Below are 26,495 nucleotides of genomic sequence, written 5' to 3'. Positions count from 1 at the left end.
GGGTCTCGAAGGTAGACGCTCTTGTTGAAGAATACCAACAGGTTTCTGTTGAGAGACCTTGTTAGAGGCACATATAGGACAAGACGCAACATAAGACTTGACATCTCGAACGAGAGAAGGACACCAATAATTTCTTGATATGAGGTCCAACGTAGCCTTCTGCCTCTTATGACCAGACAAAGGCAAATCATGAAACCATCCTAAGACTCGAGTCTGTAACGTTTTCGAAGGTACGTAAAGTGCCTTACCGTTGAATAATAGGTTTCCCTTCTGTGATCTCATGTCCATAGGGAGATCCTGCTTCTGGCAGTTCTTGGTGGCTGCTTGCACTTCCTGGAGAAAGAAAGCTACAGTTGTTCGGAATCTCTTGTCTAGTAACAGCCGTTCATTCCCCTGATAGATTCCGGTATCATCTCCTAAGCTGCGAGTCAGGGCATTGGCTACCAGATTCTGGGAACCAGGAACATATGCGATATCAAAATCAAAGTGGGAAAAATAATATGACCATCTGGCATGCCTTAAATTCTTGCATTCCATTTGTTCTAGTACTTTTAAATTGCGGTGGTCAGTACGAACAAGGAAAGGATGCGCAGCCCCTTCAAGTAAGTGCCGCCACTCCTCACAAGCCTGTTTTATGGCTAATAGTTCCTTCTCCAAAACCGAATAATTCCTCTCACTGGAGGTTAAGGTTCTGGAAAAGATATGCGATCGGGTGTTCCAGCTCCTCCTTCTGAATAAACACCACACCTAGGGCTCCACCAGATGCATCTGCTTCGACTATAAATGGTTTGGTCTGGTCGAATAAGGACTGGGGGTGTAGAAAACAAGGTTTTAAGTTGCTGGAATGCTACTTGTGTCTCTGAAATAAACCTGAAAACCACCCCCTTCTTAAGCAAAGAGGTTATAGGCAAGACCACCTCCGATAAATAAGGGATAAATCGCCTATAAAAATGTGCTAGTCCCAAGAACTTCTGGATCTCTTTGACAGTGGTTGGTTCAGGCCAATCGAGGATAACCTTAACCTTGGCAGGATCCATCTTGACCCCCTCCGCGAAAAAGGATGAAACCCAAATAGGACACAGATGATGTTTCAAAAAAGCATTTTTCTGGCTTGGCGAACAGATGGTGTTTCGGGAGACGATTGAGTACTTCCTTTACCTGCCTGGGATGTCAGTCAGAGTAGGCGAAAAGATCAAAATATTATCCAGGTACACTACCACTGACACAAACAGGAGATATGAAAAGATCTTATCAACAAATCTTTGGAAAACTGCTGGGGCGTTGACAAGGCCAAAGGGCATCACTCGGTACTCATTTAGCCCTAACGGAGTCCTGAATGCAGTCTTCCACTCATCACCCTGTTTTATTCGCAGCAGAAGGTATGCCCCTCTAAAGCCTAACTTAGTGAACATTTTGGACCGTTGGACTGCTTCCAGTATGTCTCTAATCAAAGGCATGGGATACTGGTCGTGGACTGTTAAATGGTTGAGTCCTCGATAGTCTATGCAGGGTCTTAGTTCAGAGGATCCCTTTTTGGATATGAAAAAGAGGTGCCCTACCTGGAGATTTGGACTCTCGGATTAACCCATTCTGCAGATTGGCCTCTAGATAGGATTTGAGTGCTTCCCTTTCCGGTATTGAAAGGGGGCACATCCTCCCAAAGGGTACTTCTGAGTTGTCCTTGAGGTCAATGTTGCAGTCCTCAGGTCTATGAGGTGGTAGGAGACGAGGGAGCTTATCCCCAAACACCTCGGCGTATGGCTGATACTGAACCTCTACTGATGAGACAGTAGGCTTGGACAGACCTATTGAATCCCCTAACAGGTCTGAGATCCCAGGTTCCCCAAGACATCTCTGATGACAATAGGTAGAAGCAAAACACATACTGTTAGCTCTCCAGTCTATGGGCCTGATCACGACTTCGGCGGTAACCCTTAAATCCGGCTGTTACTCACCGGACAGGGAGTATACCAAATCGGTGGCCGGAAGGCACAGGACTGAATTATTGATTGAAGAGCTAGGTCGGGGCCTCCAACCTAGCCTCCTCTCTGTGAGGGCACAAGACCTTTTTAACGATATGACTCTCTGCTGGATAAGACCAGGCAGAGAGACTGATCGCTCAAAAGGGCGGGGAGGACACGCCGCCAAGAACCCAGCTGTAAAGGAAAAACAAGAGGTGAGCAATAGGGAATAAAGAAAGATCCCTTTCCCTCGATACTTCTTTCTAGTAGTACCTGAACTATGCCCTCCCCTTGTTTCAAGGCAACAGGAAACCACCTCCAAGTAAGAGAGGAGAATGTAACCTGTCCTGACTATAGTTGTCAATTAACTAAGGAAAATGGATAACCATACAAAAGAAAACCCTTACCACTAATGTGCTGTTGAATCTGTAATGTCCAAAGAGTTCAGAACAACGGAAGTGCAAAATAACAAATAGGTAAGTTAGTTAGGGAAACTGAACCCGGGCGGAACGAGGGCCGCACTAGAGTCGGGTAGGTGCACTATCCGCAAAGCGTCCCTGTGCACTACTGAAGAATGTCCAATGGAAGTCTGATTGTGGAAAGCGGATGTTAACAGCAACAGCAAAGGACACAATTGAGTTGGAGTGTTGCAGGTGATATAGTTCAGCGGCAAGGTACAATGAGTACAGGAGATGTGCTTGTTAGCAAGTGGTGAAAAGAAGAGTCTTACTGATGCCGTGATCACAAGGTTCCAAAAGCGGCAGGCAAAAGCAGTCCGTGAAAGAAGAAACAGGTCTGGTACACGGGTAAGTAGTTTTCCAAAAGCGGCAGGCAAAAGCAGTCCGTGAATGAGGAAACAGGTCTCGTACACGGGTAAGTAGTTTTCCAAAAAGCGACAGGCAAAAGCAGTCCGTGAATGAGGAAACAGGTCTGGTACACGAGCAATTAACGGAGGATTGAAAACGAAACTTCTAAATACCGGGATGCAACTTTAATCAGAAGCAGCGTTTCGCCCAGTTCCGAGGTTTAAATCGGGAAAGAGAAGGCGGAACCGGACGAAACCGAGGCTCACGCATCATCGCCTCTGAGCTGACAGCGGGAGGCGGAAAGCTGGGAATTGTAGTCCGAACTGACCGCGGAGTACTGAAGAGTGAGCCGAAGCCCTATTTTCCAGGGCAGTTGCCAGTGGGTATAGAATGGGTTTGCGATATGACGCATACCCTTACGGAGGGCAATAACCTTCCTGCGGGCCTGCCGAGGCGTAACACCGGCGGTAGCGCTAATATCGCCGGATGGATTTCGCCCCAGCTCTGAGCTGGGGGGAAATCCACCGAAAATTTGCGCTATTGCCGCCGGCGGGAAATCCGCCGGCGGTAAGAGCGTGAAAATTTCCCATTGAGCCCAATGGGGAATGGGGCATTTCCGAATGGGCTCAATGGGGAATGGGGAATTACTTTACCGCCGAACTTGTGATCCGGCGCTATTAGCGCCGGGGAGTTCGGCGGTAGGGCTATTACCGCTGGCGGTAATACCGCCAGCGTTAACGGCCAAGTCGTGATCAGGCCCTATCTTGGGGTTGTGTCGCCGCAGCCATGGAATTCCCAGTATTATTGGGAAATGGGCTGCTCTGATGACATCAAAAACTATCATTTCTCTGTGACCTCCCATGGTCACTTGAACAGGTTGAGTTTCAAAGATAATAGGGCCAGATGACCAGGGTGTGCAGTCTACGCCCTCCACTGGAATTGGTTTCTTCTTCTCTTGCAAAGGGATCTTGTTCTCCTTAGCCCAGTAAACATCAATAAAGTTTCCCGCAGCTCCAGAGTCCAACATCGCTAAGACCTTGAGTGAAAGGCCTTTAGATATGGAAATAAGTATTGGGAAGACCATTAGACAACTGTCTTCTTCTTTTACTGGCTGAGTGTTGTTGCAGGGGGCCGAGTAGTTGTTCCCGTTACTTCTCCTGCATACTAACGGGATTGTGCGTTTCCCTGATGCCGAGTCGGTACTTCAGGACATTTACACAACAAGTGTTTTGAAGACCCACAGTATGCACAGAGACCCATCTCTCATCATCTCTTCCGTTCCTCAGGTGTCAAAGGTCCTCTAGTAGCTCCGATTTTCATTGGTTCATCCATGTTTCCTCTTTCTCTTGTAGTTGGAGGCAAGGAAGGTAACAGTGGGTAGTTACAACCTTTTCTTCTTTCACATCGTCTTTCTGTTAGTCACGGCAGCCCTACAGACTAACTAACTTCTGGAAGGAGGCTGGGTGGGCGATGCAGGCGAGTTCATCTTTTATCTCCTTGTGTAAACCTCTCTGGAATAATGTCTGTTGAGCCGAGTCCAGCCATCCTGAATTTGTAGACAATCTTTGGAACTGGGAGACATAGGTCTGAACATCTTGGGTACCTTGTCGGATATCGATTATGGCTTCAAACGAAGAGTATTGTACCTCAGGTCTGTCAAATCGGCTCTTGAAATTCTGTACAAACTGGGCGTAATTGGTGAGAGAGGGATCAGCATTTGTGACCAATGTGGTTGCCCAGGCTAGAGCATTGCCCATAAGATTGGCAATCAAAAATCCTACCTTGGTTCTGTCAGTTTTGTAGGCCCAAGGCCGGAAAGAAAAATAAACTTGGCAGGCATCCAAAAATTCTTTGAGAAGCTTCGGATTTCCATCGAACTTCCCAAAAGGAAATGGAAGAGAAGGAAGATCGCCACAGAGGTCATCCCTAAGGGCCACTTGCTGCCGAAGTGTTATGTTTTCAGTCTTGAGGGTCTGTACTTCTACCCTCAGTCCCTGTATGGCATTAACCAGCTCCTGGTATTGTTCCATTGAAGCCATGGGTTCGGGTGGGCGTTGTATGCTATCAAAAAAACCTGTGAAAGTCTTGAGATGAATAGCGGAACTAAAGATGGATAAGCGATAAAAACAGTCTCTTGCTTAATACAGTTCCAATTGTGTTTCCGGAAAAAGCATGGAAAAAGCATGGTTCTTTGTCCTCTCTACACACTTGAGTACCCGTAACCGGGATGGTGGCAAGCAAAGTCTGGACTGACGAATAAAGAATCCCTCTGTAACCAGGGTGGTCAATGAAGGCAGTGCAGCAGGAGACCCCAGGTAAGTAATATTAGGGCCTTAGCCAGAACAGTCTATTGCAACGAAAACCCTAAACCGAATGAAGAAAGGGTCGGGAAGAGGAATACCAGAATGGAGAAATGAAAGGTAGATAAGAGTACAGAATACGAAAGGAGGCGAGATTAAGTCAGCTATAACTGGAAACCCGAAAGAAAAGCCAGCGAACTCCACAGAAGGTACGCAAACGTAGCTAGCAGAGAAAAGGTAAGAATACGAAAACGGATCTCGGCCTACCGAAGAAAGGGGGCGGAGTTCAAGTACAGTGCAAAGTCTTGTAACACGGTTACGGGAGAAAAGGTTGAAACACATATGCTACGACATTAGGAAGGATAGTAAAGATTGCTACAAAGGCGTGGTAACAATATCAATAAGACAGAAAAGTGAAAGAAAGGACGAATAAACAAACATGGTTGAATACCGGAGGGAAAGGGAATAAAAAGCTAGCGATAGAAACAAAACAGGAGTAACTGCAACGCGGTTGAGAACCGGAACAGAAAGGAAGCAATAGCAAGAAAAAAATGGAACAGGGGTAGCTAGACAAAGAGGGGAGAGAAATGCTACACAGACACAGGTCAAGCTGGTACAGCAGGAACAAAGTACTAGCACAGCGACTGGCTCCTAAGGACGGATACAACGCTTAGGAAACAGGGCCACACCCAAAGAAATACAGGAGGCGGTCATATTGGAAGGCGGCTAGACTGTGCCGCACAGATGGAGGAATAAGTCACGTTACTGTAGTTTCCATCAGCTCCAGCACTTCCATTGCATGGCAACGTTGGGTGCGACTACCAATCAGTTGAAGATGGCAAACAATTCCTTAGACTGGGATTTTGCTTTGTCGATCCTGAGGTTGTATATGGCGGTTTTCGCAACAGCGATGGCCTTTTTAGATTGCTTGGCAGCTGTGTGGTATGTGTCTCGTGTGAAGACAGAGGGGCAGGTTTGCCATTTGTTCAAAGCCTGTCTTTTAAGTGTTTTTTGGTCAAGTAGATCCTGGCTGTACAAGGAGTTGGCATGTTTAATATGTTTGCCTTTTTTTTCTCCAATGGGGTAGATGCCTCAGATTGATAAGTACATGGAAACCCTAGCTAAAGAAGTTAATCTCAACCTCACAAAATGATATTAGAAGGTCCCACATAACCCCAAAACCAAAGAATAAAAGCCCTTCTCCACGCCTGACGGGCTATTCTACTTTGCAGCCCTGCCCCTTGGACTTCTCAGAGTTTGGACGACTTTCCAAAGGCTCATGGATTGAGCATTGAAACTGTGTAGAGAATTTCCAGGCACCTAGCATGGACGACATGGTCATTCACAAAGAGATCTTCAATATCTCTAGGCTGTGTTTAAACATACACGCTTGAGGAAAGCCAGCCTAACCACCAACCACTCTCAATGTCACCTGGTATAAACTTCCATAAAATATGGAGGGTTCCAGGTTGGAAATGGCTACCTGTGTCAACTTGAAGTCATGGTGGAATCAGCCAAGTGCACCCCTTGACCCCCAACAGGGTTAGTTGGCTACTATCGTTGATTTGTCTCCAACCTTTTCACCACAGCAGCACCCTTGACTGACGAATTGGGCAAGGATCAACCACACTGCCTTCTGGGACAAATCTGCTCAGGACGTATTTGAACTAAAAAAATTCACTGTCATAGTCCGGTTCTCATTATGCCAGATTTCTCGCAAGCTTTTATCCTCCAGTCGGATACCTCTTTTCGTCCCAAATACGAGAGGGAGAAGAGAAGACAATATTATGAGTCACCAGGAAATTACAGCTGTGAGAAAGAAACAATCCAGTGGTGGAGCTGGAGTGCTTGGCAGTCAATTGGGCAGTGCCTGGCCTCAGATGCTACCTTAGAGGGAGACAATTCAACGGGTCACGCCTCTCTAGTTTGGATGGAAATGAATAGACAAATTAGAAAATATCCAGGTGGTTCCTAGGGTGCAATGTTACTTATGGCTCTCACAAAACTGTGAGAATATAAAGTCATCTGGGACAGCCATGGTAAAGAAGTGAGACATTCATGCCTTCTTGGGGCCAAGGGTATGCACCACTTTTGCCACGTGGCAACTCTGCTGAATACATTTGTGCCGCATTTGTTTTGCCATTTTTTTTACCACAAACCGGTAGATGGTAAATTGGGGTAAGGTATATATTTGAGTGGTGTCTGGCGTGTCTGGCGTGCAGAAGTGGAGGTGTGGGCAGTCTCCCCTCCCACCAATGTTTGTGGTAAAAAATAAATAAAGCTAATCTGGCGTAAAAAATTCAGCGAAGTTGCCATTCAGAAAAACGAATGCGGGAAACCTTCATAGAACCAGGCCGAATACACATTACCTTTGACAGCAGAGAACATGGATACCCTGGAAATCAAGTCAGAAGTATGGTGCAGAGTAGGTGCACAAAATGTTTCAATACTGCTTCATAAATATATTTACAAAAAATAGACATAAATTAGAGAAGGTGACAAGAGCAGTTAATTGAAGTGTACTGAGCTTCCTAAGATCCCTTGTGACTGAAAATTTGAAGAAATGTATAAAGGTAAGTACTGGAATGACATTTCAAATGAGTCAGAGCAACCAGGGAAGAATACATTGTGGGTGTAGAGCTCCAGTGCAAGAAAAACAACAAAGAGGAGGCTATGAAATGGAGCAGATAAAGAAGAAGAGAGTTCAGCTGTTACTGGATCTGTGCTTTGAGAGTACCGCAGAGGCGTTGAGGATTGCAGAATGCAGTTAAATCCCTGGTCAAGTTGATAACACCTGAGGCTCTAAGACACAGCTTGTGAGTGGAGCGAGCCATTACTTTTTCCTCAACCAGAGAGGAGACAGTCCTTTTTGGCAACAGTTAGGCATGCTGTTGGGGACGGACAGTGTAACATTGGACGGTGTGCTATTGTTGGCTCTCATTGAAAAGTGTATGCTCTGCTGTGGTGCAAGAGGATCATGTCACATCTCCTTCCAGAGGGTTGTATGATGTCTTTCATGCCACCCTTTAGTATACAGGGTCAGGTTACCTTAGATTCTGCTGCCTCCTCCCTCCACTATGAAAATGTAGGGGCCGCTAGAGCGCAGAGACGGGATGTAGTCGTTGGTTGCTGGAGCTCAGCATATCACCTTACAAATATTCTGATTATGGATAATCAGAAATGTATTTGGGGGGAAATTAAGCTGCCCGCTGGAGTGCGGTACCGAACCACAGCTTGCATCCCAGGGTTGGTGCCCATACCATCGGCGGAAGCAGAGAAATAGAATCCATGCAGAGGGTCAGCGTGCAGAGGCCTGGAAGCCACGGATGCCAGTACGGGCTGACGCTGCCAAAAGGCGCGAGCGGTGTGACATCGTCAGTCTAGACAACCCCAGATGTGTTGGGGGTACGGCCCCCGGCGGCAGTGACTGTTCACGGAAGATGGACGGCAGATCTGCCAGCTGGGGGAGGCCACAGTGCCCCACGATGTGCCCGGTCTTCACACAGTACTGTGGGGTACCAGGTTTTTCTTCCCCCTCCTCTGAGAAAGTGGGGCGTGGCAGAGTGTTAGAGCAGAAGGCCCATGACACAGGCCTCGGCCAACCCAATCCCTGGGCCTATTGGGAGACGGCTTGCTGACGGAAGGAACGAGATCTGTGCAGTGCCAAGTGTAGAAATCTTGGAAGTAAGATAGCTGCTTCCTGTCCCCAGGTTGGGCCCCTGCCGAGTGGTGAAGGTGCAGGGGGTTAGGGAGGGGGGATTGCCCCATGGGAACTGGCCCCCTTTGGAACCACACCGAGATTCTCGCTCTGAGATTTCAGGATGGCTGGGTCCCCCCTCCCAAACTCCACAGAGAGGACGAGAGATAAGCCACACAAGCATAGTTTACAGAGCAAGATAGAGGCTTACACCTCTTCGTCTGCCATGCGGAAACAGTCCCTGGGCGTCATTGATTATGGGCACACAGGTACCCTCCATGCTGGATATTATACAGGCCATAAATGACTTCAGGTCCTTGATAGAGTGCCTACTGTGGCAAGACCTTCATAAGATCTCGGGCCGAGTGGGTGAAGAGAAGGCCAGGAGTGCTACAGAGCCAGGATAGCATTATTCCCTGATTTCACCCAGGTGGTGCAGACAATATACCTTTTATTATATGGACAATTTAAATATCTAATCTACCATGAGCGCCAATATTTGTTCTTCACAGACCCCAAGCAAGCATGGGAGTGGCTGGAGCAGAGATGGGACAGAAGATGCACTGTTAACGCAGGAGAAAACTGTCAGTGTTGTCCAGCGCTGATACCAATGCTGTGGACCTGAGACACGAAACGAACGAAGACCCAAAGATCTCCATGCCATCCCAGTGAACAAGGGTGCATTAAATTGTTGGAGGAGGATGCACAGAAGGGGCTGGCATCCATGCCAAGAAGCAGCGTCTGTACTATGTTTTTGGGTTGGTTAATTGATGTTAATGGAGGTATGCAGTGGTACTTGGAGAGTTTGCGGTTATCGCTCTGCTCTCTGCCTCCGCAGAAGTTGGAACCTGGTTAGTTGGTTCTCCAGCATTGGATCTTCTATATATTCACATATTGTGAATATTCACCCGTCGTCAGGCTGGGAATCCTCGGTAACAGTGCAGTTTAAACTTAAACTGAAAACTTTCAGTCACTTTTGCACTCTAGTACAGTCATTTTGTGTAATTCTGCCCACAGCCAATAGGAACACCAACTCCGCCCTGTCGGCCATCTTCTGAATTTTTACTGCACGTTCGTGTTGGGGGGTCCTCAAAAAATGTCCCTCTTCAACTATTCTTCACTAAAAGTTGACTTTAAATACATTTGACAAAAATTTCACCTTTTCGACATCTCATCGACAACGGGCGCAGACGGCAACGCTGCAGGGTCCGTAGACCGTTCCCATCGCCAGTAATCTTTAACAGCTCATCCTCTGAATAGGTCGGGCCTACCGCATGACCGAGTCCACATGGAAGAGCCTGTGCCCGCTATAGGCTGAAAAATGTCTACGTGGAAGACCATCACGATGACTGGCTCTACTGTCTTCATCCGCCACACGTCATACAGGACTGCAAGATCTGCTAGTCCTTCTCTAACAAGATGCTAAGGGATTATCATCGGCATCTCGTCACGTGGCTCAAGCACGCTGGTGGGGCCCTCTGACTCTGTACGGAGCCATGCCTCTCTATGACAAGGCAGGACAGCCCAGTGAACCACCTCTAGGTCGCATGAAGTCCACGCCACCAGCAAGAGGAAGCACAAGGAATCACAAGGAAGCTTCTGACGACGAGCCAAGATCTTCGCACAAGAACCGGTCATCACTTAATATCAGTGGCAAGTGCATGTGTAAAGAAAAGAGAAGCTAGGGCGTTTTCCACAGCCCGACGGAAGCAACCCCATCAAGCAAGTCCATTTCGAAGTCTAGTGCCACTCTTCCTCGTTGATGGCAATAGCTACCCAGTCGACGTTTTCCAATTCAGCACCAAGTAAGTCCTTGTCAACGCCCAATTCTTCCTCCAGGGCATCTACGCCGAGGCCAATGACACCGTCCATGAGCATCCCGCTGACGACAACGAGCAGGCAGGCTACCCTGTCGACGAATACTTCATTGACGAATACTACATCGACGACTCTGGTACCCTCACCAACAGCCCCGTCGACAGGAAAAACTGTTTCTCACATGCTTACGACCACCGCAATTGTGACGAACATTTCTGCCACCCCCACAAGCATGTTGTCAGCGCTAGTGGCGGCACTACCGCAAGCATCATACCCGGACCTCAGGGTGGTGGTACTCGCAGAAGGGACCATTGTAGTGGAGCCAAGTCTCTCCTCCTCGGAGGGTGTAGAGGAACGGGATGTCATGCAGGACACCACCTCCTAGGAAGCAACTTAGTTCTCCATGGGGTGAGGCAAGCTCTATTAAGCTACCACTATTGCCACCCCTGCACACATCCCCTATGGGGGACGAATTGCCTCCCCAGAGGGACATGTCACTGGAAATGTTATCCACACAGATGGCTACATTACAAAAAAGGCTTCCAGCGCGAGTCTCGGTCCCACCTCGACGGCCTCCTGTTGATGTCCCTGTGCCATCCAGGGAGGAGGATGACGTTCTGTGATCCCCGGGGAGGGCTGAACACCAGTCAAGGCCCCAGCAACTGTCGAACACAGGTACGGACACATATCCAGACCACCTGGAAGATGTGACGTCAACACATACGTCTCAAACGCACAGATTTAAAGATTTCATCACGGCTAATGGGGGAACTGGATGATATCCCAATTAGAGACTCTTCCCCCAATGAGGTGGAGGCCTTCCACGCACTCATGTCCAGGGCGGCCAAAATGTTCGGCCTCGCCCCAGAGAAGCAGCGTAAGGACAGGGTGCTGTACCAGCACAGAGAGCAGTGCATGAAATCATTAATGGCCATTCCGCTGTTGGAGGACGGCCTAGTCACCATGGCCCACCGCGCAACGGCCCCTGCAAAGAAGGACCGGCTTGACAAAAAAATACAGGGCCCTGGACAACCCTCACCCCTGCCTCCGCACTCAAACTACACCAGACTCGGTTGTCTGCGCTGCCAACCAGTCGTCGTCCTGCTCTGTTCCCCCAGGCAAGGAGGGAAAATGCCTGGATGCCTTCAACAAGAAAATCATTACCACCGCAGCCACGACTATCAGGGCTGCAAACGCAATGGCCGTTCCGGCACGATATGATTGCTAGTTATGGTACAAGCTGGGTCCCATCCTAGAGTTTCTGCCCGATAGCAAGAAGCTATGGACATCTTCCATAAGGGCGAATTGGCATCAGACCATGCCATCACGGTAGCGGTGGATATTGCGGACACAGGGTTTCACAAGTTTGGTAATGGAGCAGTGGTTCGCACACAAGGGTGGCTCAAGGCCACAGACTTTCAGCCTGATGTGCAGTCCTGGGATGTAGACGTGCTTTTCGATGGCAAATACCCATTCGGAAAAAAGGTAGATGAGGCTTTGCGATCTATTAAGACAGACTGCTCGCTCCCTGGGCACGCTAAAGCAAAGGCGCCAGTCCTTTAGCTCTGGGAAAGGGCGTTATGGTAGAAATATCGTCTTCCTACAAGTCACCATACTCCTCAGCCCTCAGCAGACCATTACAGGAAGAGGTCCCAGTCCTACAGGGGTTCTCAGCACCGCCAAGGCTCCTCCCAGTCTAGGACCCAGTCCTCAAGCAGCCATGACCAGCCCAGGGATCACATCTGACGAATGGGTGCTATTCCGTCTCCAGCAGGGTTACTCGCAGGAGTTTGTACTCTTTCCACTGGACATTCCAACCCCACACAAGCCAGAGAAGTTAAAACAAATCACCTTCTGCTACAAACCCGCACACAAGCCGGAGAAGTTAAAACACCTCCTGCTGCAAGAAGTGCATGCAATACTAGCAAAAGGGGAGGGTGCCAAAATAGGAACTGGCCACAGGAGTCTACTCCCGCTACTTCCTGGTACGAAAAAAGGCACTGCGCAACAAGTCACGGTGTTGGTGGCCCATATTAGATCTAAGGGTGCTCAACACATTTCTAAAAGGTACAAACGTTCTGTATGGCAATGCCGCAACAGGTGCTGTCCCAGCTGCAACAAGGAGATGTCTTGGAGTCTCTCGACCTTGAGGACGCTTATTTTGACATCCCTATTCGCCGCTCTCTCCAGCAGTACCTACGCTTCTTGGTGAGAGGAGTAAACTATCAATTGAAGACCCTTCCCTTCGGCCTGCGTTCTGCTCCTCAGGTGTCTATCAACTGCCTCGTACCAGTAGTGGCACACTGCGGCAGAGGGGCATCCATGTATACCGTACTTAGACTGTGGTGAGAGCTCCCTTCCACCCACTGGCACAAGTCAGCACGACATCCACCATCCAGTGTCGTCTGCAACAGCTAGGATTCTCCATAAACTTCCCAAAGTCGCGCCTAGTTCCATCAAGACAGGCGCTCTACCTTGGTGCGGGACTCCAAACCTGCACTGCCAGGCCCTCTGACGAGAGGGTGGCAGCTCTTCTGGCGAAGGTGCACTGGCTCAGCGGGGCCCAGATGATCACAGTCCGCAATTACAAGTCTTTGCTGGGGATGATGTCACTGCAAGCTGCACATGTGCAGGAATTCCTGGATGCCCAATGGATACAGGTGTCAGGGTCTTGGGACGATCACATCATTCTGACACAAGCCGTGAAGCAGAACCTTCACTGGTGGTCAGCGAGGGAACATCTGGTGAACGGTGCCCCATTCAGGCTGCTGGACCATAAGGCCATCGTTATGACGGATGCCTCGCTGGAAGGCTGCAGCGCCCACTGTCAGGACCAACACAGGAGAAGCCTCTGGTCCGAAGAGGAAATGTGCCTGCATATCAACCTACTGGAGTTGGGGGCAATTTTCTGGGCCCTGAAGTCGTTACTCCCCCTACTAGCGGGGTAAGAGGTACGGGTCTACACCGACAATACGACATCAATGTTTTATGTCAGCAAGCAAGGGGGAACCAGGTCCCCCACCGCTCTCCAAGGAAGCTCAGGCTCTCTGGCATTGGGCATTACAGCACCAAATGTTTCTCATTCACCTCCATCTGCCGGGGATTAAGAATACCCTAGCAAACTCCCTCAACAAGGAGTTGCGCTCTTGTCATGAGTGGGAGCTGCACAAGGATCAACTTCACCTGTTGTTCCAGACGTGGGGCACACCGGAGATCGACCTTTTTGCCACTTACGACAACAGTCGATGCAAGACTTTTGCAAGCAGACTTCTCCCATCCAGAGAGCTTGGGGGACTCCTTTGTATTTCCATGAGAGGGCAAGTTCCTATATGCATTTCCTCCGATACCGATGGTGCCTCGAGTCATCCATACCTTCAGACTATCGGTGCATGCTGATTATTAGTGGCCCCTACGTGGCCGAGACAGTTTTGGTACACAGACCTCCTTGCACTCTCGTCAGATGCTCCTCTTAAGTTGAATCCACACCAGGCTCTCCTGTCCATGAACCAAGGGGCAGTGCTGCACCACAACCCGGCCTCACTCAATCGGATGGCCTGGCTCCTGTGTTCTTAGAGTTTGGATCCTTGTCGCTTCCACAAGACTACCAAGAAGTGCTGGCCAGAGCAAGAGCTCCATCCACTTTGAAGTGCTACAGGAGCAAGTGGAAACGCTTCCAGGTATGGTAAAGGGAGTCATCAGTTGCAGCCTTATTTGTTATCCTTGGCTCGGTGGGAATTTGACGCATTCTTCGATCAAAGTGCACCTGGCTGCAATTTCCAGGCACAACGGTTCGTTACACGTGCCAACCCTGTGGTCCCAACCGCTGGTGAAGGACCGTTCAGGTCTTTTCCACCCGTCCATCGTCCAGCTCCAGCATGGCAACTGAATGTGCTTCACGTGAAACTGTCCTTCAAGCATGTGCACCAGGCATCCATCAAGCATCTTTCCTGGAAAACCGCTTTCTTTGTGGCTATTACAGTGGGTGAGATTCAGGCATTTTCTTGCAAACCGCCTTATTTGATGTTTCACAAGGAGAAGGCTATCCTTCGTACTAACCAGATATTTATGCCTAAAGCTGCCATCCTCCTATCTGAATCGAATAGTGGTTTTGCCAGTGTTCTTTAGCATCAGTCGAGCGAGCACTGCACACGCTGGATGTGGTGCGTGCTCTCAAGTACTATATGCCACCAACTAAGTCATTCCTTTCTACGGATCGATTGTTTATGTCTTTCAGACCTACTGGGTTGGAGAAGGCTCTGTCGAAGTTTTCCATTTCAACGTGGATTGCGGCCTGTATTTCCTTCTGCCATCAACAGGCTGGCAGGCCCCGGGCTCACTTCACTACAGCGGGGCCTCACTGCCTGACATTTACTGTGCAGCCACCTGGAGATCGGTGCATACATTCACCAGGTTTTACTGTGTCGACAGATTCCACTGCAGAGGGACCAGTCTGTTCTGCTGAACCTTTTTTTTGCGTGAGGCAGGTAAATCTCCAGTGGCAAATTGTGCTGGGAGCTTGTGTCTGCCCGCATGTATTGTTTATTAATATTGCTTTGTAATCTATTCATAGCATGTGAATCTATGAAAGATTGAATGCTGGAGAAGGAATAAGTTACTTACCTGTAACTCTGGTTCTCCAGCATTGGTATTTTTCATAGATTCACATGCGAGCCTCCCACCTACCCCGCATGGCCCTTCTTTTGGCTCTTACTGCCGCTCACGTACGCTTGCCAAAGCTGAAGATGGACGGCTGGGGAGGAGTTAAGGGAGGTGTTACGATTGGCTGTGGGCAGTATGACCCAAATGACTGTACGAGCACAAAAGTTTTCAGTTTAAGTTTAAACTGCTCTGTGTTACCAAGGATTCCCATGACGACAGGGAATATTCACAGCGTGAGAATCTATGAAAGATACCAATGCTGGAGAACTGGAGTTACAGCTAAGTAACGTATTGCTTACTGTTCGGCAACGCATTCTCTGAGATGTAGGCTGTATCGGGTGGGGGAAAATTTCAGGATGCACGGGGTTGCTAGGTGGAATCGGCACATGCGATGTTCATTTCCTGTGTTTAGACATGTTTCTTTTGATGCTAAGATTTGGTCCTGGTTAAATATGGCGAAATGACTCGATGAGTTTAGATGGTGAGAATACATTTCTGTGTATGTATGGAATGTTAATGGTCTCTGTAACAAAATAAAGGGGGGGTACAGTCTCGGAACACCTTAATAAGCACAAGCCCATGTTTTTATTCCCCCAAGAGACTCACCTGGCTGGGAATTCATGCAAGTTCTTGAGAGCCAACTATGGCTGGACCTTTTATGCCAGATTTACAAGGGGCACCGGGGGGGGGGGTCATGATTATGATACGGAATGGTGTCCCATTTGAGATCAAAGTGTTGGTGCCAGATGACAGGTGCAGGTACTTCTTACTGATTGGGATACTTGGTTGGCAGGTGCTGGGGCTTCTTATGCCCCATCGCCTCCGGGGAGGGATCTCCTACTTGAACTTCAATGGTGGCTAGCAGGACATGTAGTGGACCTTTGGATTGTGGGAGGGTATTTCAGTGGTGCCATGAATAGAGCTTTACATAGGTTCACCAAAACTACTGGTAAGACCCGCACTCGTACTATGCTCAACACTTTTGCGGATGCCTTCGGCGTAATTGATGTATGGCGGGTGATCCATCCTCACCAACAAGATTATTAATTTCATTCGGGGTACATCTTACCTTATCACAAATATCTTACCTTATCACAAATATTTAACTTTTTTATGCCAACTACTGATATCATCAGTGATATCATCAGTGATGCCACTATAAACTATCTACCACGCAGTATTTCAGACCACTCCCCACTGTTGTTGGGGGGCCGGTTACACACAAGGGAAGGGACAGTTGACCCCATATCATTCGGGGGCTCCACAGGTGATGAAGAGGCTCGAGGATAAAACAGAAGAATATTTTGAGTTAACCTTCTCATCAGTGGGTGACCCTGGTATACTCTGGGAGGGGTATAAAGCAGTGCTCTGCGGTGAAACCATTTCAGTACTTGCGGCTAAAGAATGGTAAAGGGTAGGGAACCTCATACAATTGGAGACAGCCTCCGAAGACTAGCAGGATTTCATCTCTAACCGCTCCCTCGAGACACGGAGACGATAGATGCGAACCCGAGATGCATACCACAATTGTGCAACTGACACTGCTCAGCAGGAATATCTGGCTTCCCAAGCCAGGTTATACGACGCAGCCGATAAAGCTTGGAAACTACTGGCCTGTTTAGAAAGGAGGGAATCTTCCTCAAGTCACACACAGGGTGTCAAAACAGACACTGGGGAGACGGCCACAGAGGAGGTTAAAATCTGCATGACCTTTGTAGATTATTACGCAAAATTGTATGGAGCGCCTGAGGACCAAACTGAACCGCAACATGCAGATCTTTTAGACAAACTCCATATCCCCACCAACACCCAGAAACATTTCCTAGAGTCGGATATTACCGAAGATGAGGTAGCGGCAACAATAATGTCACTCCAATCGGTTAAATCCCCTGGGCCCAGTGTCTTCCCTGTGGAGTTGTGGAAACGACTACATGACAATATCTAAGCCTATGCTGTTCATGTTTCTGAGCAGCAGAGTAAAGGAAGAACTCCCCCTGATCTACAATGGGCCTCCCCAAAAAAGATAAACCGCCAGAAGACTGCGCATTCTATCGGACAATATCGCTCATCAACATTGAAGCTAAAGTGTTGACCAACATCCTTGCTCTGAGATTGTCGAATGTTTTCCTATCTCTGATCCACCCAGACCAGAATGGCTTTCTACCAGACAGATATACCCATATGAACTTACACAGACTGCATATCGCTATGGACCAAGTGGGGCACATCTAGGGCCCTCTTGCAGAGGCAGGCAAATTTCGAGTAGGCATTCGATACGGTCCGGTGGGAATGCATATAGGTAGAGTTCATTAAAATGTGAGTGGGACCAGTGTTTCTACAATGGGTACATTGTTATACAAACATCCTATGGTTGTGATTCGGGTCAATGGAAGGAACTCCCACTAGGGGGAGGGATTTACAGGGTTGCCCCGTCCCTCAAATATTTTTATTATGGTCATAGAGCCACTGGCGATCTGGTTACGTTAAGACCCTCTCATGAAAGGTTTCATATGGCCCTCGGCATGAGAAGACAGAGTATTTCTACATGCTGATGCTTTAGTGCTGTATATGGGGGAGCCGCGGTGGTCGCATGCGAGGGTAATGTAAATATTATGACTTTACGGGAGCTATAGCAGACTCTACGTCAATTAGAATACATTTTATTTTATTGTTTAAAGTGCGGACCTAGCTCGAGAGCAGCAGAGCGCTGTACAGAGTGGGTAGCCAGCATTTGGGCTGCCATCTTTTAACAGGAGAGCAGTACTGTGAGGTCTGTGTTTTTGGTAAGGTGTTGTTGAAAGAGCCATGTTTTGAGAGATTTGCGAAATTGGAGAATTGTGGGGGAATTACGAGCCGACACCGGGCTCGAGTTCCAGAGGGTGTGTGCATGACAAGAGAAGGATTGTTTGTGGGTCCTCTCTTTGCGGGCAAGTTGTGATTCTAGCCAGTTGGTCTATTTGCTGCACAAGGAGTAGGTGCCACCAGATATGTGGAGCTTAGCAGCCAGGTACGCTTCTGTGATACTTGTGACTGTTTTGTAGGTGATGCATAGGATGGGGGTAATTTGGTGCTCCTGTAATAAGATGTGCTTCAGCATGGTGTACTGCTTTTAAGGGGGGCCAAGTGAGCACTTCCCCCATCGATGAGTGAGACCACATTGGCCTGTACTAAGGTCAGGAAGTTCTGCGGTAGGATGAAGGGTTTGATTTATCGAAGGGGTAGAGTCTGTGCCAGGCTATTTGGGCCTTCTTGGCTATGTGTTTCTGGAAGCTGAGGATGCTGTCAATGGTGAAGCCAAAGGATTTTGCTGAGTCTGACAGTTGTGGATCAAATCCTTCTAGGCGCATTTCATTGAGCCATTGTTGGACAAGTTACTTTTTAGCGGGCGGGTCGATGAGGACAACTTCAGTCTTGAATGGATTTAGTTTGAGGTAGGCGGTCGACATCCAGGACTGGATGATAGCTAGGTAATTGCAGAGCCTAATGATGTCCTGCATGTTATTTACTCTCATGTACAACTGAGTATAGACTGCGTACTGGTGGATGGCTATATTGGGATCTTTGAGGAGAGTGCCCAGAAGCTCCATCTAAAGTGGGCGCAGGTGGGATGGGATGGGGGGGCGGGGGTTTCACCAGTTTCATGGCAGAGTTGCTGAATAGTTCAAGGAGGCCTGAGGAATTCCCTGTGGTGGGGAGGTCTGCAAAGTTTGCTTTCAGCTCACTGACCAGAAGGTTTTGAATGAGTGGCGTTGAGTGAGGGGGTGTTTAGCCTGACCTTTGTGAGCCGTAGTCTAGTGGGTGACTGATAATGGGATGGTGGCGTGGTCGACCAGTCAAGTGGGATAAGGTCTGCACAGGTGATGCAACGGGGATGATGTGAAGACCAAGTCTAGGGTGTTGTCTTTGTTGTGCATGGGGGAGAGCACAATTTTCTAAAATTCCATGCAAGCAGTCAGTGTGAAAATCATGCTTCGAGATTGGTTGTCTGTCTGTGACTCAGGGACATTAAAATCACCAAGAAAGACATTACTAGAATGTGCTAATTTGGCAGAGGAGAGTATGTTGGAGATCTTTGCAATGAAAGAGTCACTCCTGTGAGGTGGTCTGTAGATGAGGTGGAAGGTGATGGATTCCTTGTGTGATGGGCAGGCGAGTGATTAAAATGAGCTTTTTCTGGGAGAGGGAGTGATGGAGCATGGCCAATAGCTCCTGTGGATGATTGCCACTGCGCCTCCTGCCCTTCCTGGCAAGTCGGCATGTTGGATGCAGTAGACTTGGGGTAGGACGACTTTGAAAATCTGTGCTGTTCCCAATCCATATTGCAGATTCTCTGTGGCCATTAAATCGTTCAACTACTTGGACATCCACATTTGTTGCGACCCTAGTGCATTCCTTAAATGCAATTTGACACCAATCACTGACAGGTTCCTGATGGACACCAGGTTTTGGGCTGCTCCTTCCCTCATTTTGCTGGGACGGTCAGCCTTGTTCAAGATGATGGCCCTTCTCAGGTACCTATATGTTCTCCAGAAAACCCTGCTTGCAATATTGCAGAGCGAATTTCAATAATTGAACAGGCCTTGAGGCAGTTACTCTGGCGCATGTCACAACCGAGGATTGCACTGCGTACCCTTTGAAGTTCAGTGTGGAAAAGTGGAATGGCTACATGGCAACCCATTGCATCCTCATATTGCCATTGGAGATGAATGGTTGTCTGCTCCGACCCTCTATAGACCAGACACTGTAGATGGCATCACAGCAAGTAGTCCACAAGAATACCATTAGGCAAGAGGGAAGGGCGGGTAGGGTCACCATGAAAACTCCTCTATGGAACAATAGTAATCTATTAGAACTCTGGAAACTGAACTTCACCAACTCAAGGTGGGGAAAAAATATACATCTTTTTGTACTGTCTGAGGGATGGATGCTAACTTTCACGGATATGCAACACAGATTTGCGATGACTGCCATAGATGGATTCCACTATTACAGGTTCAGACACACCATGTGAGTACAACTTTGTGGAACTTATGACTGCCCCGATCAAAATCTGCTAGAAGCCAATTTGAATACAGAACAGATTCTGAAAAAGGCTCTCAAAACTATATCAAGTTGTTCTTAATCTTACCCGCCGGCCCCGCTTGACACGGCTCCAGCTGAAATGGGAGGCGGATGTTGGCCCCATTAAAGCAGAAGACTGGCAGGAGGCACTGATGGCACCAAGGAAAATTGCCATCTCTGCCGGATTCAGGCTGGTCTAGTTAAAATGACTACATAGAGTTTATTATAAGTGCAATATGCTGTTTCGATGTGGCTGAGCCGGGAACCCCAACTGATTATGCTGCCATGTGTTAGTTGGCATCTTCCACCACACAGTCTGGATATGTATGAAAATCTGCAGGAACTGGCTAGCAATTCAAAGGTGCATATCCCAAACACTCCGGCAGCCCATAAACAGGTGAGCCGAAACTGGATCTGTTGAGTATATCGGAAGAGATGGCTTATTATCGGTACGAAAAACCTTTCATACCAATGGTATAAAAGGCGATATATAAGTGCAAAATAACATAACATAACATGTTGATTTTGGCTAAATGTAAAATTGCCCGACGGTTGGGAGTGTAAGAAATGCCTACAGTTTCTAAATGGGAAAAGGATTTGGACAATTTCCTGTCAATAGAGGAAAGGATATACAGGGCCTGTGGTAACCCACATAAATTTGCCAAGATATGGAACAAATGGGGGAATAACGAATAACTGACCTGTATGATTGCACTGAATTCTTTGTTCTTTGTGTTCTGCTCGATCCTTTTGTGACAATGAACTAGGTATACTGTTACGTTGCTGATCAAATTATTGTTGTTTTTGTTAATTATCGGGTATTGGTAGTATCTTTTGTTAAATATAAAATCAATAAAACAGATTTTATGAAGAAAAATAACTGATGTTCTTGTATTGTTTTTTATAGATTGTTCATGCATGTCCGAAATAAACATGATGATGATGATGAACTATGAAAGTGTAATCTAAGGTTGATATATCTGCTAATCCTTTTAGTAGCTCAGTGGATAGTGTTTTTTTAAAATTTATTTAGGTACTACACGCAACAAAGTAAAGCGATAAAGCAACTATTTGGATGTGGATACCTGCTGTGGTCGACTGCGGAAAGTCTACTTTTTGTATTTGTATTTATTTGGAGGACACAATGAGAAATTACTTACAATAGCACATTTACAGATGGTGAAGGCATTCTCCAAAAGGGCACTTGTACAAAAACACAAAGATGAAGACAAGTGTTGCACCAGATTATGAGGGTTGTAGAAATGGGAAATCTACAAAGGACGCAACAATACACACAGAGAGAAATATATATAAGAAAAAAGCTGACTTAAAAAGGTAACATTAAGCCAAGGGGGCATGTTCCTGAAACTAAAGAAGAGCAGTATTTAAATATACCAAACTACATTATTAAGTGTCACTGGAGGCGGTGGTGGGTTAGGTAAGGAGTATGGTGGAAGGTGAAGGGTGAGCCCCCTCTTAAGCCAGAAAGTGAAGATTAAGCATGAGATTTGAAGAGATCCACAGTTGGGCTGGCTTTGATTGTTATGGACAGTGGGTTCCAGTGGAGCGCGGTAAGTACGGAGAAAAAGCGGAAGCGAGAGGAGGAAGAGGGAGGGTATGGGACGGTGAGGTTACGTGTGGAGGAGGATTGTAGAGAACAAGATGGTGAGTAAACCGAGACAGGTAGTCTGCCCGGTACTGAGGAGCAAGACCATTGATGGCTTTGTAGAGTAGGAGAAGGAACTTGGAATTGAGCATTTTGTATGGAGAGCCAACCAACGTGCGTAGGTAAGTAGAAGTAGGACAGGATCTGGGTAGGTTTTAGAGTGCGGGTAGCAAAGTCGAGGACTTTTTCTAGACGGAGGAAGGAGTAGAGAGGAAGGCCAAGCAGTAGGCTTGAGCAACAGTCAAGTTTGCTGAGCACAAGAATGGAGATTGGAGTCTTTGTAGAGTGGTTAATAAGAAAAGGAAGAATTCTATAAATGTTAAGGAGGTTAATACTAGCAGCAGAGGAAGTAAAAGGAATGATTTGTTGCTATTGTAGGTCGCTATCAAAGTGGACACCAAGATGGCGAGCCTTGGGAGAGGGAGCAAGGAGGTCAGGCGAGGAGGGTAGGGATGCATTGGAAGCCGGGATAAAGAGGACTTGCGTTTTTGACTGGTTCAGCATGAGGCAGCTGAGAGCCATCCAGTGGCAAATTGCAGTTTGACAGTTCGCAATCCATTGTGAAATGGCTTTGTACAATGCTTAATGGAATAATTTGAAACCAAAACATTGATTGGACACCCCCCCCCGCTCCCCCTACACGTGCGCTGCTTCACTTAGTGTGGCCAACTGGAGTTCTGCCTCTGACATCTCATCCTTGCTTTTCTGGCCTCTGATTTTACTAACTCTATCTGGTAGGGAGATGCAAGCTAAATCCTAATTTGTTCTGTGTGGGACCAGGATAACCAACTACTTATCAGAGCTTTCCTGTTTAGAAAAGTGTCTGGAACTGGGCAAGGTACTTCCGCTGCTTACTTTCCCCTGTCTGCAGCAGGCAACCTGCAGATAGTTTGACGTCCCTGAAAGCCAGGTTGTCTCTAAGTCTCATGTACCAGCAAATTGAATTTTTGCAGCATATGGAGGAAATGCTGTTGCATGTTTGATGTCTAAATTAATTCTTTCATGTACTCAAGTCTTTTAAAAGGAAAAAGGTAATCTGCACTGAGCATTTAAAAACAACAGCAAAGGAGAGTGACACACTAACCTTCATCTAGCGCCCGGTTGACAGCCGCACACAGAGCCCAGAACCCACTGTAGGTTTTCCCCTTGTAGGACACTAAGCACTTATGCTTGTTATTTTCAGCCCAGAAGGAGAAGTTAAGAGTGTCGGTCAGGAAAACCCAGTTGACAGCTTCTTCATCCATTGCTCGCGGGTTCAGCTCATGGAGGGATTTCCAGCCCGCCACAGAAAACTGGTTCTGGCTAACTTTATCCACCAGCGTTGTAGCAAATTTTCCCACGCCATCTTGATCGATGAAGACATCTTTGCTGTGCTCTGCAATGAATTTTCCAGATTCCCTGGGAGACAATGGACTTTCCATCTTCTTTTATATACCTAGAGGAAAGAATTACATTTGTTATGTTTCTGTGCCCAGAGAATTGCTTTCAAAGTTTTTACAAAACACTACATCCAAAAGGTGCATATCATCTTGATCTAAAAGCTTATTTTTTTTCCCCTATCCGCTTAAGCCGACGCTCGGGGCATAAACCCTGCAAAGATGCTGGATGTACCTGATTATTTCAAATACGAACATTTCGAAGACGAAAATCTCAAATTCTAAATGTTCGTAGTCGAAATAATCGCCCCAGTACTAAATGCCCTTTCTACACCCCGATCCCCCAAGCCCCTTATTTACCTTTTGGTGGCACACTTTGCTGCTCCCCCCCCCAAACTGTTTGGGATGCGGGGACACCCCGCCACCCCCGATTCCATTATAGCGAACAAGGGTGTAGGGGACAGCCCTGCAACGCCCGCTTCCCTTGTTCGCTATAATGAAAACCGAATGGTTAAAATGTTTGGCATTTTCAACTGTATGTAATTTTGGTACAGCCAAAATCCGAACATTTCAACCATTTGGTTTTTTATTTACGATATTTTCGTATGTTACCAGTCAACTCTTGGCAAGTAAGAAATGGTGTGCTCTGTGCAAGTGGGAAAAGGGTGTTAATGCCAGGGAGACGTGATCCTTATGCCTGGCACATAGCCTGAAACGTCATCATGTTCATCCTGATACAAGGATATTGGGGCACATTGGCAAACAATGCAAGGAGCATGGGGCATAGGTACAGTGTAAGGAGCTTTGGCATATTGACAGCCAGTGCAAGAAGCTCATGAGCAGACAGGGCCACCTCCTAATTTCAAGTCACTTCACACCATCACTGTGTGACTTCTTTCAGACATCTGCTGCTGTCCTCGCACGGTCTTCCCCCAATGGCTGCAGCTGGAGATGATTCAGTTTGTAGTGTGTGCCTACAATAATCTCTTCTGACTCTGCGGCAATATCCAGCAAGCTTCCAGGGATTACCCGAACATTTCTAGCCTCAAAGTGTTGCAGTCACCAAAGAATGTTATCTCTTGCTTCCTGGGACAAAATCACTACCAGAATATATCGGCCCTCAATGCAAATACCCCCCCATTCAACCGCTACCACGCCCTCTAAAGCAATAGTGCCGGAAAGATGACATACCAACAATGGCATTTCCCCCACCCTAGCCAAACTTCTCAAAGAACTTTCTTTGACTGTAGTACCCCTTTAAATTCTGACATGTGGTGGATATTGAACCGCAAAGAGACCAGACATGGGAATACACCTAACAGGCTTTATTAACAAATGCGCACAAATGATGGCCGAAATAAACAAGCATTTGCAATGTCAAAAGGTTTGGCTTTTGTGTTGGCCTGAGCTAAACATGTGCCAGGCATTGCCATCAATGGTAGTAGCTACAAAATGGTGAATGTACCTACGCACACAATAGTAGTGCCTGGAAATGCATATTGAGTACCTATTACACAAGCCAAAACTGCTGGCTTTGCCAATGCTCGCTTTTGATAGGACTTCAGTGAGGAACATGCATACTGCTTATGAATCAAATGGCTGAAGGCACACATTGTTAAGAAATGTGTATTACACCTGCAATGCATTTACAGCTGCAATTAAGCCATTAACTCTCAGAAGACTGCTTTCAAATAACACCAACAGGCACTTCGAGTTTTGATGTTACTGCTTAATAAAGCGAGCTCCAAGAAATGTCAGCAGGGTGTGCTTTTGGGGTGGGGGAGCAGGGGATGGGTGGGAATGACCACAAGCATCGGTATAAATATGGGCATTCAATTGGTGAGTAAATAAACAAAGACCTACAAGCTTTGTGTAACTCATCCTCCCATCTCCTGCCTAGCTGTACTCCAATGCAATAGTTTTAGCTTGTAAGTAGCACTTAAGCACCACCGCATATGCAAAACTAAAAACAAGTAGGGTCCGAATAAAACTAAAAATTGTCTGTCTGGCAATTCTCCAGAGTGGGATAGTGCTCTAGGACCACAAAAGAAAGTGCCTCGGGGAAACAGAAAATGCTCAAACTAAGTTTCTACCAGTTCTTAGCCAACCCCGGTTGGCAGGTCTCCTCTTGCAAATTAGTACAATAATCAGTGAGCTTACAGTATCAAACTCTTCTTTTAGTGCATCTTGATGACTTATTTTTAGGGGTTCTCGAATCCTTTCCCCACAGCTCCCAGGATTTGTACTCCTTGGTTTGCAACGCTCGGTTTTAAGAGTTGCTGCACCCAGATTAGCACAGTCATTCATTCAAGATACCGAGCATCCACCCCAGCCTCGTCGGCTCTGGATTGGAGCCTATTTGAAGGACTCTGTAAGTGGGGTAACAAGTTGCAGACCTTTAGGCTGAGGGGAGCCCTATGGAAGAGAGGATTCTGAATCTGTCCTTCACTGCCTTGCTCATCTCCAGGGTTCTGCTCCTCCAGCCACCTGCCCTAGTCTGTCTCTCTTCCCCTGTGCCTTGCCTCTCTCGTCTGTCCCACAAAGCGTTGCACTATTTTGTCTGTCTTCCTAGGTCTCCTGCTTTGTATGTTAGGTCCTGCCACCTCCTCTTTTAAGAATATTCCACTCCAACCCCCTCTCTCTCTCTCTGATCTCTTCCTTTAACTGGTCTCTTTCCTCCTCAGTTCCTCATACTACATCCAGCTCCTTGATGTTAACCAACCTTTCCCCCTTTACTCCTTTCACCACTCTTCCACCAGCCCTGATTCTCTTTACTCGATCTACTATTCTTTTCTTGTCCCCTTTTTATCAGGATCTTTCAGCCGCCTACTCTCCTTTATATCTGCTCCACACTACTGAGCTCTCTGTTCACCCCTTTGGGCACCTTGAATGGAGTGGTTAGGGTTCTCTTGTGCTGTAATATCACTTCCACCTTCATCACTCCTGTGGACCCCCTCTTCACTCCTTTGAGGATCTGGAATGCAATGGTCAGGAGTATCTAGTTCCTTACTACCACCCCCCACCTTCTTCATCATCCTGGGTCCCTTACGAGCCTTCCTTACCTCAACCTCCTGGGTCTTTCTTCTCCATCCTGTTGGGTCTCCTAGCTCCCCACCGTCAGAGAGTGTCTTTCACCAGCCTTCTGGGCCTT

The 26,495-nt window shown here is 47.4% G+C and overlaps 1 protein-coding gene across 3 annotated transcripts in view; it reads right to left on the bottom strand.

The window, feature by feature from the left end:
- LOC138488465 (queuosine 5'-phosphate N-glycosylase/hydrolase-like) overlaps positions 1–26,495 on the bottom strand; it is a 212,017-nt gene that overhangs the window by 69,030 nt on the left and 116,492 nt on the right. For all 3 annotated transcript variants that reach the window (XM_069615440.1, XM_069615442.1, XM_069615441.1), the window contains exon 2: positions 23,053–23,403. In XM_069615440.1, coding sequence (XP_069471541.1) covers positions 23,053–23,389 — 337 coding nt within the window. In that variant the 5' untranslated portion in view covers positions 23,390–23,403. The remainder of the gene's footprint in view (positions 1–23,052; positions 23,404–26,495) is intronic.

The sequence above is a fragment of the Ambystoma mexicanum genome, chromosome 9 (assembly GCF_040938575.1).
Source record: "Ambystoma mexicanum isolate Mex_15411 chromosome 9, UKY_AmexF1_1, whole genome shotgun sequence".
Classification (NCBI taxonomy): domain Eukaryota; kingdom Metazoa; phylum Chordata; class Amphibia; order Caudata; family Ambystomatidae; genus Ambystoma; species Ambystoma mexicanum.
This window is presented reverse-complemented; position numbering and strand designations above follow the sequence as displayed.